This window comes from Taudactylus pleione, unplaced genomic scaffold (genome assembly GCF_031769625.1).
Source record: "Taudactylus pleione unplaced genomic scaffold, aTauple2 ptg000156l, whole genome shotgun sequence".
In the NCBI taxonomy this organism is placed as follows: Eukaryota; Metazoa; Chordata; class Amphibia; order Anura; family Myobatrachidae; genus Taudactylus; species Taudactylus pleione.
The window spans coordinates 12,412,787-12,427,043 of NW_028284558.1; the positions used below are offsets into that span (position 1 = coordinate 12,412,787).

The 14,257-nt window shown below is 43.5% G+C and overlaps 1 protein-coding gene across 1 annotated transcript in view; it reads left to right on the top strand.

Annotated features, from left to right (window-relative positions):
- Positions 1–649: 649 nt before the first annotated feature.
- The window catches only part of NOSTRIN (nitric oxide synthase trafficking), a 79,154-nt gene continuing 65,546 nt past the window's right edge, over positions 650–14,257 (top strand). Inside the window, exons 1-2 of the mRNA XM_088474900.1 lie at positions 650–700; positions 2,985–3,070. Coding sequence (XP_088331026.1) covers positions 650–700; positions 2,985–3,070 — 137 coding nt within the window. The remainder of the gene's footprint in view (positions 701–2,984; positions 3,071–14,257) is intronic.

Consider the following 14,257-nt stretch of genomic DNA (forward strand, 5'->3'; position numbering starts at 1 on the left):
GGTCACCCCATAGCCGTGGGGCGCTGCTATGTGCAGCAGTTTCTCCGTTCACCTCAAAACAGTTTGTCCCACAGTCCCAGATGAATTTCAGGGACTGTGTGAAGCTGCGGAGTAGGATGTGACTGTACAGACCAATAAAAAGCCACCAACACAGAGTTTATTTCTGTCCTTCAGCTCAATCCCAGCCTCTGATGTGCAGCCATTTTAAAGTTTGACAGAAATATGTGCGGGGGTTTTACACTATGTAGGGATTGAGGGCTCCTGTAAAAATGGCTGCTAAAGTGAGGCACTCAGGTCTGTTTGAACTGGGAATACTGCTTTAAGAAAAGCTATTGACTTTATCACCTGAAAGAAGATTAAAGTCCATATATGAGTTGGCTTCATTACAATTAGTTTATAATAAGTTACCATTTACTTTGCAAAGCATACACTGCCTACAGAAGACCTAGGCTCAGCTGCACGATATCAAGAGATAAAGAATTACTATCTAAAGGTCTTATATGCCAGCTGTAAAGTGACTATTTGTTTTCTCAAATATTTTTATTGTGCCTTGTAGCTATTATCGAATTTCAGTAATCATGTGACGCATATGTAATACCTCCCACAATGCACCTCTGCTTCCTTACCACACCATATCATTGTAACGACTATGGATCAAATACATCTTTTCAAAACTAGAGACCCGCTTGCAGGCTCCACAGTAAGTAAACAAACATATTTTGAACAAGCAATTAGCTAATGGAAGAACTTTTGTTCAAGAGAATTGCAATTCATTTCATTTTGTAGTGTAATATCTTTCCTGCTCTGTTCTCATTTAAAAGGGTCAATCTCGCGCAATTATCTCGGCTTCTTATCAGTGAATATTGAACATTTTAATTATTAGGTTATTCTGAATGCAGTTCATAAATGGGACACAAAAACATTTAGCTAACAGGCTAACAAGTTAATTATGCTGCTAAAATTCACTCTTTGCCGCAGATTTTTCGAAGATCGAAGGAAATTACATATTTAGAACATTTGACAGCATAAAAGGATTTTATACATTACTTCAGAGGTTCTCAAACGCGGTCCTCAAGGCACCCCCAACAGTTCAGGTTTTAGAGATATTTATGGTTAAACACAGGTGGTTAAATCAAATTGACCAATGTACTAATCACCTGTGGTCAAGCATGGATATCCTTAAAACCTGAACTGTTAGGGTGTCTTGAGGACCGAGTTTGGGAACCTCTGCATTACTTTGTTGTAAATAGTCTAATGCAGTGTTTCTCAAACTCGGTTCTCAGGACCCCACATAGGTCACATTTTCCTGGTCACCCAGCAGGTGCACAGGTGTAGTCATTACTCCCTGACATATTTTAAAAGTTCCACAGGTGGAGCTAATTATATCAATTGTGAGGAGACCTGGAAAACATGTACTGTTTGGGGTCCTGAGGACCTGTGGTCTAATGTGAATCAATTTATACGTACGATTGTATGGTGCAAGGTGTCAATAAAATGTGGCTCAAGTAAAAGGCTTTATTTTAAAAGGATATATTTAATTTGACAGTGCAAATAGTATAAATTGATTTAACCCCTAACAACCAGATACTTGCTGTCATCGGTGTAACAAATTGTTTCTGATAGACTGATATATGATATCTTTTTTTGTGCACATCCCTTTTAAACATAGCTTTTTCAAGCATTTCTTTGCATCTAATCTCACAATTTTATTTTAACTAAATTGATTGTTTTTTAGTGCATATATTATGTCAGAGGTTCCCAAACTCTGCCATTACAGTCCATGTTTTAAGGATGTCCATGCTTGAGCACAGATGACCTAATTAGTACCTCAGTCAATTTGATTAAACCATCTGGACTCAAGCATGGATATACTTAAAACCTGGACTGTAATGGCGGAGTTTGGGAACCTCTGTTTTATGTGAATGATTAAATATTCCCTGTAGAGCGCTACATAAGATGATGGCACTGTAACAATAAAAAACTTAAAAAATAATATACTTGGTTTGTAGTTCCATATATAGTTATTATGGTTACTCTTTATCGGAATCGGTATGATATCCCGGCTGCCGCGTGGTCAGGAGTTCGAATCCCGGCAGCGGCAGCCCGACAAAACAGCAGAGACTGACAGCGGAAGTCTGACAGCGCTGGAAATCCCGATCGTGGTAAGGTAAGTATCAACTAATCTAATCTAACCCCCCTAACCCTAACCTCCCCCCCGTGCCTAACCCTAATCCCCCCTCTAAGTGCCTAACCCTAATCTCCCCCTTCTCCGCTGCCTAAACCTAAGTCCCCCGGGGGGGTGCCTAACCCTAAGTCCCCCCCGGGTGCCCTAAACTTAACCCTAGCCACCCCCCCATGGCTGTCCGCTCGAGGCGCCCGGAATCCCTTCGATTGGGATGCCAGGCGCCGGTCTCCCGGCATCGGGGAAATGACAGGAGTCTAGATATAGATGCCGGTCATTTATCCCTCGGCAGGATAAAGCAGTCGGGAAGCCGGCTGTCGGGAAGCCGGCAGCCGGCTTCCCGATTGTATACCCTCTTTATCAACTGAAACACACCATTTATAAAAGTGTCCAGCCTTAAACAGCACCTGTCGTCTCCATGTAACGTTGGCAGCCATGTATTTGTATGAGTGCTAATATTTATGAAAATGCAGCTGGTTAATTCATTTGGACCTTTCAGATCATGGAGGCACAATATGCTTTAATAATGATTCAACCCTGAAAATGACTGCCTCTACAAATATGCTTTAAAGTAACTACAGTTTCATGATTTTTGCCTTGAATAGTGCTTTGCAACTTCACTAAAATAAAAAAAAAAGTTTCAAAGATTAAAACTTTGTTTTTTTTTTCTTTCTTTAATATTTCTAAAATAATTGTATGCTAATTCTCATGTCAAGGTGTAAATCACATTGTTATTTAAAAATGTTTTGTAGCCTGTTAGTGTTTTATATAATGTGTACATTAAATGTATTATTTTTCTCAGTATGAAAAAGTATACCAGGACCTCAAGAACATTTCTAAGAATGGAGAACAGTTTTGTAAATCTCTTATGTCTGTTCTACAACAAAGGTGAGTATAAATATTTGATCATATTAAATAGCCAGCTCAAATTCTTTATAGCTTTGAGCAATTGCTTCTTTTTAAAGGAATTTGTAAAATAATGTATATTTAAATATCAGGTGTATTATCTTTCATGTATACGCAAAGTTGATAATATTATTTATATATTTAACCCACTACCCCCGCAAAATATAACATAACACTATAACATTAGTCATAAAACCTCAGTAAAATAAAAACATATATCATTCTTAAAAAAACTGCTGTAAACCTGTACCATTCTTATCTCTTGTACTTCATGTTATAATGACTTGGGTATTATTCAAATTAGTTGTAGGTGTATGCCAAACATCCAATGACACAAATATAATGTGATATTGTAATATAATGTAATTCACAACCAATATTTTGAAATCTGGCAGACTTCCTACAGGTTTAGGATGTCATGGATGGTTTATGCGGGGCAGTAAGTTTTCTGCTGTCAGTACAGCATTAATAAATGAATATTACGTTTCCGATCAATTTATGCCTATACCTTTCACTTAGGTTGTAGCTTAAGTTCTGTGGCCAAGTGACCAACCAACCAACCAACACTCCAAACTCCCACTCTCCTGCAAATTTCCCCTAAATAAAGACACAATAATTAGCATAGATTTTATTGAAAACTAAGAATGCAAGAAAGCACTGGACTGTCGGCAACAGCATATCTCTCTAATTCAAATTATTTGGGGCAGATCCCTGACCCCTGATGCCTCCTGGGTTGCCAGGGAACAATTCCTCCTTTTGACATAATACTGGACTGTTCCCTCAGTGCCCAGTTGCCACCCCTGAATTGGAAGCAAAATTAACTCTGAATCAAAGGGGAATGACCCATAACCACTCTAACATCTAGGATGGCAACGAGTGCTTTCCTATCAAAGCTGGACTCTAAGTGCTCTATTTACTACAATCCGCATTGGGAATGCAGATTTTAGTGTGATATTACCAACTTAATTCGCATTGCGAATTCAGCAAATATCACAGGGATTTACTAAAAATCCCTTGCAGGGACAGAGCTTGCGATAAAGCTCTGTCCCTGCGAATCCCCTCCGCACACTTATCACAGTATTTTTGCAAAAAATACAGTGACAAGTGCCCACGCATGTGCCGACCGGCTGCCGCTAAGCCCCTGCCCCATCACTAACCCCTGCCCCCCACGATCACGACCCCCCTCCCTTAATTACGCTTACATCCGGTGATCGGGGCTCCAGTGATGTCCTCCATGGCTCTGATCAGCTGATCTCCCATCCTGCACTGGGACCCGGTCAGCTGACCGGGTCCCAGTGCAGGATGGGAGACCAGCTGACCGGAGGGAGGACATATCCGGTCCATGGACTCAGGTAAGTTATATATTTTTCACTATATTTTTTTTTTTAGCAGTGATCAGCGTGTGGTCTGTTTAGAACAAACAGCTGATCACTGGGGCCGGCTTTGGGCTCTGCTCTGCCTGTTAGAGCGGAGCAGGAGTCCGGTAACCGGGGGAGACCCTGGATAACGCCACCTCCAGGTGGCGTTATTATCACAGGGCTTCCCCCGGTATTTTTTTCACTATTTATTTTTAGTAACTACCAGACAGATCGAATTTCCCATTATAATTATGTGATAATTAGGGCTTGGAGTAGAATTTTCCGAATTCTACTCCAATTGCCCTTTAGTAACTTTAGGTGATACTAAAATAATGTGAAAAGGGTGTGAAAACACCCTTTTTCACTTTATTTTAGTAAAAATAATGATAATAAATAGAGCCCTAAAGCTCCACAGATTGCTACTTCAGACTACCAATCCCAATACAAAAATAGTTGCCTAACAAACAAGTCCTTCCCCTGCTCACTAAGATGAACACCACCTCCTTGTACAAATATACTCATTCATACCTCAACTACTGAGGGTAAATTTGCTAACAATCATGTCTTGCCGAGAATGTACATGCTGGGCATCACTGGGACATGTGTGAGTTTTTCTAAATCAAACACATAGATTTACTAAGAAAAGTATTTCACTGAATCGTGTTTTTCAATGGTCTATGCCTTTGTGTTTGATTGTGTGCAAGTTCAGTCATATGAGGCTGAAATGAATAGATCTGCCTGTGAGCAACATGTTCTGTAGAAGCAATGCACAGGTCAGTGTGATCTGTGCAGTGCTTCTGTGTGTGGTAGGTGAAAAAAGTATAAAACAAATGGCATGGAGTCCTCCCCAAAAAACCAATAACCAGCCATGGCACTCTGAGCCCATTCTGCTACAGGAAACTCGGGGGGAAACCGGCCTGGGGTTCCCCCTATTCTCCTATAGCCAGCACCAGACTGAACCAGCCAGATTGGTAATGCCATAGCAGGAGGACACACAGTGTGAGGTCCTCCTGCCAAAGTATTCACCAACCCCAAACTGGTCAGCCAAGGGCTGGAAATCCTCAGTAAGTGAGGACCACAAAAATAAAATGCGGTCTCCCCTCCTAAGGATCAATAAGGTTTCTTACACTAGAGCCATGATTGGCGAAGAGTCAGACAACTCTTAGCCAATCAGTGCCCGCTGATTGGCTAAGTGTGGTCTGACTCTTAGCCAAAAAGCGTCAAGGTGCAGGAAACCATGTGGGGTACCTGTCAGTTCCGGGGAAGCACTGTTTGTGCACACAGTCCTTCTCTGTCTGCTGTATTGGGTATTTGTTTTTTTGTGTTGCCAAGCACCTGGATGCTTACTGGAGAAGAGGACTGACCAGCGCTATGGAATAAGTGTAAGTATGTAGTGTAAGTGTGAGTGAGTGAATGTGTTAAAATTTTTGAAAGTTAAAAAATGTGGTATCTGTGTACTGTGTTTTTATAATATTTTCTTTACATTGGTGGTATAGGTGCCAGTGTCCTGCTGGCACTTATGGTTCTACAAGTGCCACAGGGCAGGCTTGCTGGGACCTACCGTATAGTCCCACTGTAAAGAACAATATTACTTCTATATTTAACCCACTACCCCCGCACCCACCACCACCAGGGGATTGCCAGTACTGGGCTGACCAGTTTGGGGCTGCACTGTGTGTCTTCTTGCTATGGCATTACCAATCTTGCTGGTTCAGCCCAGTGCCGGTTGTAGGAAAATAGGGTGGACCCCACGCCAGTTTTTCTCCTGACGTACTGGAATAGGATCAGAGGTCCAGGGCTGGACTCCATGCCATTTGTTTTCTTAATTTTTAATACTTTATCACTTCTACAGTATAACACAGTAGCGGAAGCACTGCACAGATCACACTGATTTATGCATTGCTTCGGCAGAACACGGTGCTCACAGGCAGGTCTATTAATTTGTTCTATTCAGCTCCATATTCTATTGTGTTTTTACACATGATTCTTAGTAAATCTGTGAGTGGTATTTTTGTCTATGGAAAATACTTTGCGTGTTGGTTCGATGGTCTGTTGACTTCTATTTTGCATGTTTGGCGTCTATTTCTATTTGGACTAGGGAGCTGATTCAGACCTGCTCGCTAAGAAGCGTTCGCTCATAGCTGCTGATGGTTCGCATCGTGCGCATGCGTATGCATCGCAGTGCGTGTACGCGAACCACTGAGAAAGATCGGGAAGCGTTTGCTCGTCCAGCATAGACAGCCCAGCTGAATGAGTGACAGTAGAGGCCGTTTGTGGGTGGTAACAGGGGAAGGCCACTAGAAACAGGGGACTGGAGGTGCAAACGCAGGCGTGTCTGAGAGTCTCAACACCGTTACAGAAGCATGCATCATTAACAGGCGGCATCATTGTACACGTCACCTGGTTGAGCTTCACACTGAAGTGATCACAGTGCTTTCGGCAGGGTATAGTAAACCTCAAGCGCTGCGATCGCATCCGATGGTGCTCGATGTACCAATGGTTTCATGCACTTACAGGAGATGACGTGCGCAAGTGGGCATCTTATGAACGATTGGTGGGCGTGTGCATAGACAAAGTGATCGCTCGCCAAGACATAGTGGGCATGCTAATGCATTGCCATGTGATCGCCTGCTTTGCTGGGCGTGTGCAGGATTTGCATACGCTGGGTGCAAGCGAACGCATCTAGCGAGCGGGTCTGAATGAGCTCCTGGGATTTTACACCTATATTTTGCTTTAGTAAATCACCAAGCAGCAAAAACAAGGAAAACACACATGGGAATGTAATCTTGGTCAGACACGATTCTTAGTAAATGTACCCCCTGATGACTCACCACTAACCCCTCAAAGGCTAAAAACGTTGAAGCACATTATCAGACAACACCATTGTAATGTGGGGCCACTGTGCCCAAATATCATTTAAGTCGTATTTAACCCACATGTTGTTATTGCCCCCAAACTGTAGAACAAGGTATGACAGGGGCAACCTTTTATCTATACCACAAGCCCAGCAGGTGTAACCAATGCATGACATGGACCCCAAACTAATGAACCATTGTCACTGGGTAGACTTTCCTTATGCCGTCACAAGGCATTTGACCCCAAAAAGTAAAAGAATGACCCACCATACAGATGGACTTCAGGTCTCAGGAAATACCTGTAGCAAAAAGTTCCCAAAAGTTAGACACATTGTACAAGAACACAAACACATAAACAAAACACAACTTAACAAGACAGGATGAAAAAGAGTAAAACCAGGTGAAGGTGAAAACCTTACAAAAACTCTGGGAGTCCGCAAGCTGATCAGGAAACCATAGAGGAAATTAAGGAAAGTCCTTCACAACCCCAAATATGGCAAGTCATAAGTTTTGTGCTCATGCAAAGATTACTATGTACATAAACCTTGTGTGCGGAAGACTTCCATCTTCCCAAAGCCTTAATTGTGTTGACAGCATCCTGTCTCAGCTGTGCACATCACTTTCCCTATCCAAAATAAATGGGTTCCAATGTCCTGTCAAGATCTAAATCCTCCAAGTAATGCTTAAAAACAGTATGAAATTAAAACTTGGTGAGTGGGGAATCCTCCACATGCACCAGCCTTTGCATCCCAGGAGAGTCTAATGAGCAAAAAGGTAGAAGTGTAACAGAACAAATAATCCATGATGCATGTGGCTGCAAGAAGTTCCACTTCCTCTACCAAGTTGATCCACCTTGGATTTGGTTATTTTACAGAGGAGCTGACTCTCATTTACAAGGACTTCATGTAGCAGCCAATCGGACATAGCAGATGACTTGATTGTGGCGACCAGCTCACTGATTCACAGGTGCCAAAGAAATCCATAGAAAAAGTCAGCCTTGAACTTCTCTGTGCCTCCCCTTACAGCTCCCGTCAATGAAGGGAGTAGATCAAGATCAATTTACCTGAATCTATCCTCAGGTTAAATACCCCTCATCCATAAATCATTCTTTATCTCCTTAGATAAATAAACAAAATGGTGTGGCTCAGAGATACTGGTTGTGGCCCAATTCAACTTTCGGCATAATACCTGACCCAAATGAAGTACTGGGCACTTTAGCTGATTCTCAACATGACACAATCTGCTCCCGCAGTAGCAGGACCTTTATACTGGGGCAACTTACAAAATAACCAGTGATTTTGTCAACTTCAGTACCCAATAAGAGAAGCACTCTGGGCCTGATTCAGACCTTGCTCGCTAAGATGCATACTCTCGCTGCTGCCGATGGTATGCAGTGTGTATGCATTGTGCACATGCATATGCATCACAGTGTGCATGCGCATACCTTAGCGAAAGTTCACAATGCATTTGCTTGCTGCTCATAGACAGCCCAGCAGAGCGAGTGACAGGGGAAGCCGTTTGTAGGTGGTAACGGGCTGGCCATTATAAACGGGGTAGTGGAGGTGCAAGCACAGGCGTGCCTGAGCACCTCAACTGCATTTTAGAGGTTTGCATAATTAAAAGACAGCATCATAGTACACGTCACCTGGCTTGTTTTTACACTGAAGTGCTCGCAGTGCTTGCGACAGTGTATGGTCAACCTCAAGCGCTGCGATAGCATCCAAAGGTTGCATACACTTCTCGAACATGACGTGCACAAGTGGGCGTCTTAAAACAGGCTGTTGGATGTCTGCATACACTATGTCACTGGTTCTCAAACTCGGTCCTCAGGACCCCAAACAGTGCATGTTTTGCAGGTCTCCTGACAGAATCACAATTGAAATAATTAGCTTCACCTGTGGATCTTTTAAAATGTGTAAGTGAGTAATGAGTACACCTGTGCAGCTGCTGGGTGACCTGCAAACATGAACTGTGTGGGGTCCTGAGGACCGAGTTTGAGAACCACTGCAATGTGATCGCTCTCTAAAAAATACTGGGCTTGCTAATGCATTGCTGTGTGGTAGCACTGCCGAGGCAATTTGCATACACATCGTGCGAGCGGCTCTGAATCAGGCCCTCTGTGTTATCATGCACAACTGGAACACCAAGGCTGTAAAAAACCACATGCACCAAAAAATGGATGCCACCACACAGATTGCTATCCTTTGAACCATCTATGAAAAAATCATGCAGGTAGTGCACAATAACCATGTTCTCAGTGCCACCTTCAATCAGGGCCGGATTAATGGCAGGGCTACAGGGGCAGTTGTCCAGGGCCCCCCACATACAAGGGGCCTCCACACAGGATTGGTCTGAGCCACCGATGGCTGAGAAAAGCTGCCGGTCTCAGACAGTCACTCACAAGGCTGGCGCTGTGATTTTGCAGCTGCTGCTGAAGGCAAATGCATACCGAGCGGCTCCTGGGTCCCTTAAGTGTGACATCACGTCCGCGACGATTAAGGTACTCTGAAGCTGCTCTGTATGCACTGTGCATTCATAGGCAGCGGCAGCCCATCCTGGACACCCACCTATCATCAGAAACCTATCATCAAAACTGTGCTCACAAATAAAGCCCATGTAACAAAAGAAATATGGGTGACAGGTGGCAGCCTAAAAACCAACTCAGTGTCCACCCTAGCCAGCAACATCCTATCTCTGAAACTCTTTACAAGGCCTTGCATAATGACTGATAAACGATGACGCAGAACTTCTGGTCAATTGCATAACTGACAGAATGGCCTGGTCAGTAAGACAAGTTACTCAGGACCTTTTTGGAAATTACACTAGGGAGCAAAATGCATACTGTAGCTCTTGGACCAGCAGCTGAGGAAAAGGCACTCCAATACGGCCTAACCACACTTCTGTCTCAACCTCAAGGGGTCAGGCAAATCATAGGCAGTATTGGCAACTGGAAACCAAAAGTAAAACCATATAAAACAGGGCCAGCTCCTCTCCCTGATAGGATAGTAAAGCAATGCCAGTCAAATCTTTTAATTAATGAGCGAAGGAGCTTCACAAAGGGTCAACTTGACTCGCCGATCAATCACCAGACAACCAGCAGGAGTCCGTTGTAGGGTGCCATATTTATTCCCTACATCATGGAGTGATTTCGAGAAGAGAGGAAGGTATCGCATGTATTGCTTTTTTGGAAATCTTCTTGTGAACTTTGGACTATTATTTCATTGTTTATTGATTATTAGAATGTATGTATCGCCTTTGATCTCTTTCCTATTATTGTTGGATATTTGTGTCTCACCTGATTGGGCAGGTTTTCAGGAGTAGGATTGGGCAGATACAGTGTGTGTGCCAGAGTTCAACTTATTTACATTTTCGACACTGGAATCCCGACAAGGGAGTTAAGATAGGCGTCGAAATACAGACGCCTATCTTAATCCTGATGCCGGAATCCAGGAGGACGCCAGCCCGAATGAAGGTAAGCCGGGCCGCCCACAAGAGCTGTTGGTTGAGTGTGCAGTTATTAGCAACAAAACAAATAGGGCAGCAATGCTAAGCAGGATTAGGGGAAGAGAGCTCCATCTGAACAAGGGGTACCTGCCTGGAACTCCCCACAAGCCAAGAGTGCAGTGCAGATGAGGATGATGCAGGGTTGCTACACGGCTGAAACACCTCAACCTCAGTTAGAGCCTGAAGTCAGGGGTCCAGGTGAGGAGAGAGGCCTATGTGTCGCCATCAAGAGGAAAAGATGCAGCATTGCTTAGGGAGGGGAACAGTAAATAAGAGTAGCAGAAAAAATAATGAAGGAAAGTGGGAAAACTGAAAGGGGAAGTAGTAAAAAATTGAAGAAGGAAAAAAGGGAAGACCAGTGAAAAACCAAGGTTGATTAACAGAGAAAGTGGACAGAAAATTAAGGCAAAGCTGAGAACACATACCAGTAATGCAATTAACTGGGGACAACTTTAAAGTAACAACACAGGAATACTCAAGTCTACAGGAAATCCAAACTGAAATAGAGGCTGCACTTGCTGTGCAAGTGCCTTATGAGCAAACATAAATCACACCACTCAACTATCTAATTGTCGAGCACCAAACCGCACCATATGCCAATCATGAGCCACAAAAAATAGGGCCTGCTTAAGGGTTCTGACTGTCTTAGGTTAATACACTTGTAGCGGGATCGGTATGAATGACCGCCAGACCTATGTCCGACGGTTCAAATCCTGACGCCGAAAGACCGGCAGCAGTGAAGATCCCAACAGGTAAGTAAACTAACTATATCTAACCCTCCCCCCTAACCCTAGCCCTCCCATAGGGGTGCCTAACCCTAAATCTCACAGTGTATCAGCCTGACATCTGCGCTCCGCCCCCGGGGGAGGAGACATTTCCCTGTTCCTTCCGTAGGAAGGAACACAGGAAATGTCTATCTATCGGCTGCGCTGGGCATACACTGCCCGATGCGGCCGACAGTTTCCCGGGTAAATATCGCATCGGACGGGCATGCTGGACAATCCAGCATGCCCGACCGAGCAATATTTAACCCTCGGTCGCCCGCATACACGCTGCAATTATCGCGGCGATCCGCCGATATCGGGCGGATCGTCCCGATAATTGCAGAGTGTATGGCCAGCATTGGCAACTGTAAAGCAACAATTTTGTTACATAGTGAATAAGCAACAAACAGGGGTATTCAATATGGGTGCGATAACATCGTTTTTGCGTTAATATCAGAGGTATGACGTCATTATCGCAGGTTTTACTTTTACACCGTATTCAATTTCAAAGACTTATCGCAGTTTTGAAAAGTCTTTGATAAAAAACGGGGATAACTTTTCACCATTGAATAGGTGTCGAAAAAAAGTGCAGAATTGGGGTTTAGGGGTGCAGGCTTAAAAAAAAATAGCCTGCACCCCTGGGAATGACATTTAAAAAAGAACTGTGTCAAAAAAAGTTTTAAAAAAATAGGGACACCCCAAAAAATGTATTTAAAAATTGGGGTGAAGAAAAGAAAATGGGAAAAAAAATTTAGCAATAGGGAAATAGGTTCAGGGCTATTCTGCATGTATGCGGCAGGTGTTTTCTAGAATAGAATTATAGTGGCAGGTGCACAAATGCAGAATTTTAAAAAAATTACTTTAGGGACATCAAAACATGCTAGTACCCATTTTCATGTACCCCAAATTTGATGGGACCACTTAAAAAAACGAAAAAAATAACCTAAGTGCTCTTCTGCATCACTTCTTCAATGTCGGGAAAAAACACCTGCTGCGGCTATTTAAATCCTCGACTTTCAATTAAAGGATAAAACGGGGGTATCCATAGTGTTCCCCCATGTTTTTACTACTTTAGGGGGTCTTACAATTTTTTTAAGGAAAAATTCGTAACTTTACGCAAATCCAACTTCGGAGTTTCCCGTTTTTGTTAATTTTATATTGAATACGGGGATAAGCGGTAGCGCGCCCAATACTTTAACGCAGGTAAAAACTCCGATATGAAACGTTAACTTCGACAGTGAAGTTAACGTTTCATATTGAATACCCCTCATAGTGGTGTTTTCAGGTCTGCCATTTGAAATAGGACACATATAAGTAAGCATATACTGTACATATTTTATGTGTGACCCATGGGAAAAACTGTTTCAAGGTGCAGAACCCACTGGCGCACTACGGTGAAGGAGCAACTCTGTTAAACTTTAACATTTAACTTGGAATGCAGTTTTAAGGTGTACTTTAAAATTAGGTAGACAACAATCTACTTTATAGTAAATAGCCCTCCAAGTCATTGCTGACAAAGCTTATACAGTGTATATATCTTTGTTTATAGATAACTATTGAACTCCTCACTCTACAAATATATAATACTCCAGTCCATTCAGCTTTCTGCAGCTGCTCAGCAATAGACTAAATGCTGCGGCAGGTGTTTATATAGAACACTGTGCTATAAATATATAATGATGAATGGCTTCGTAGACTTTGTGAAAAATGAAATGTTGTTTTGTTGAAAATTGTTTGCAAAGAATAAAAAAGCAAATTACCCTATGCCTCACCAACAGACAAGGCAGTTAGTATACTGAACCTGCAGAATATACTGTACACATAACTAAATGTACTCTGTGCTTTCTGATTACTGGTTACGTTACCCATATCCCCAGTAACCTCAACTCATCACGATTGCCAATCATTAGCATAACAATAACGAGTCTGCCCATTTATGAGATTGGTTAAAAGGGATACTGGCCCTGATTCAGAGCCGGTCACTCTGACAGAGCGCTCGCTCTGAATCAGGGCTGGTCTTTTTTTTTTAAGAACGGCCGCCTGGCAGCTCGCATAGCTGTGGGTGACCACCCACAGCTATAGCGAGTGGCCATGATGATGGTCGTGATGGTCAAGACCATCGCGACCATCGGGCTTGTGACGAGACCCTTGTGGTAGGGTCTCGTGGCCGCAAGCCCCAGAGAGCTTTTGGCTCAAACAGAGCCGAAAGCTCTCCCACTGACATCACTTGTAATGTCAGTGGGGCCGCCCCCAGACGGTAGGCGTTCTCATGGGAACGCCTCCGTCTGGGCAGCCACCCCCTTGGCCCGCCCACCAAAGGGAGCGTGCTGTCACTCAACATCGACAGAACGCCCCCTTTGGTGCGAGACCCGGAGCGACGGATTGCCCGTCGCTATCCGGGTCTTGCGCATGCGGAGCCGGCTCCGTCGTGCGCATGCACTCTGGGCCACCATCGACCCGGTTGCGAGCGCTCAGCGCTTGCGACCGGGTCTGAATCAGGCCCACTGTCCCAGGGGCCTATTCATCAACACTAAAATAAAGTTTTTAAGGACATTTTCCATAAATAACGTTATTTTAGTATTCATGAACACACTTAGCACAGGAGATATCACTGATATCTCCTTGCTAAGTCTCCCTGCGTTAATTTCCACACTTCCCATACATTAGTATGGGGATATGGAAATTATG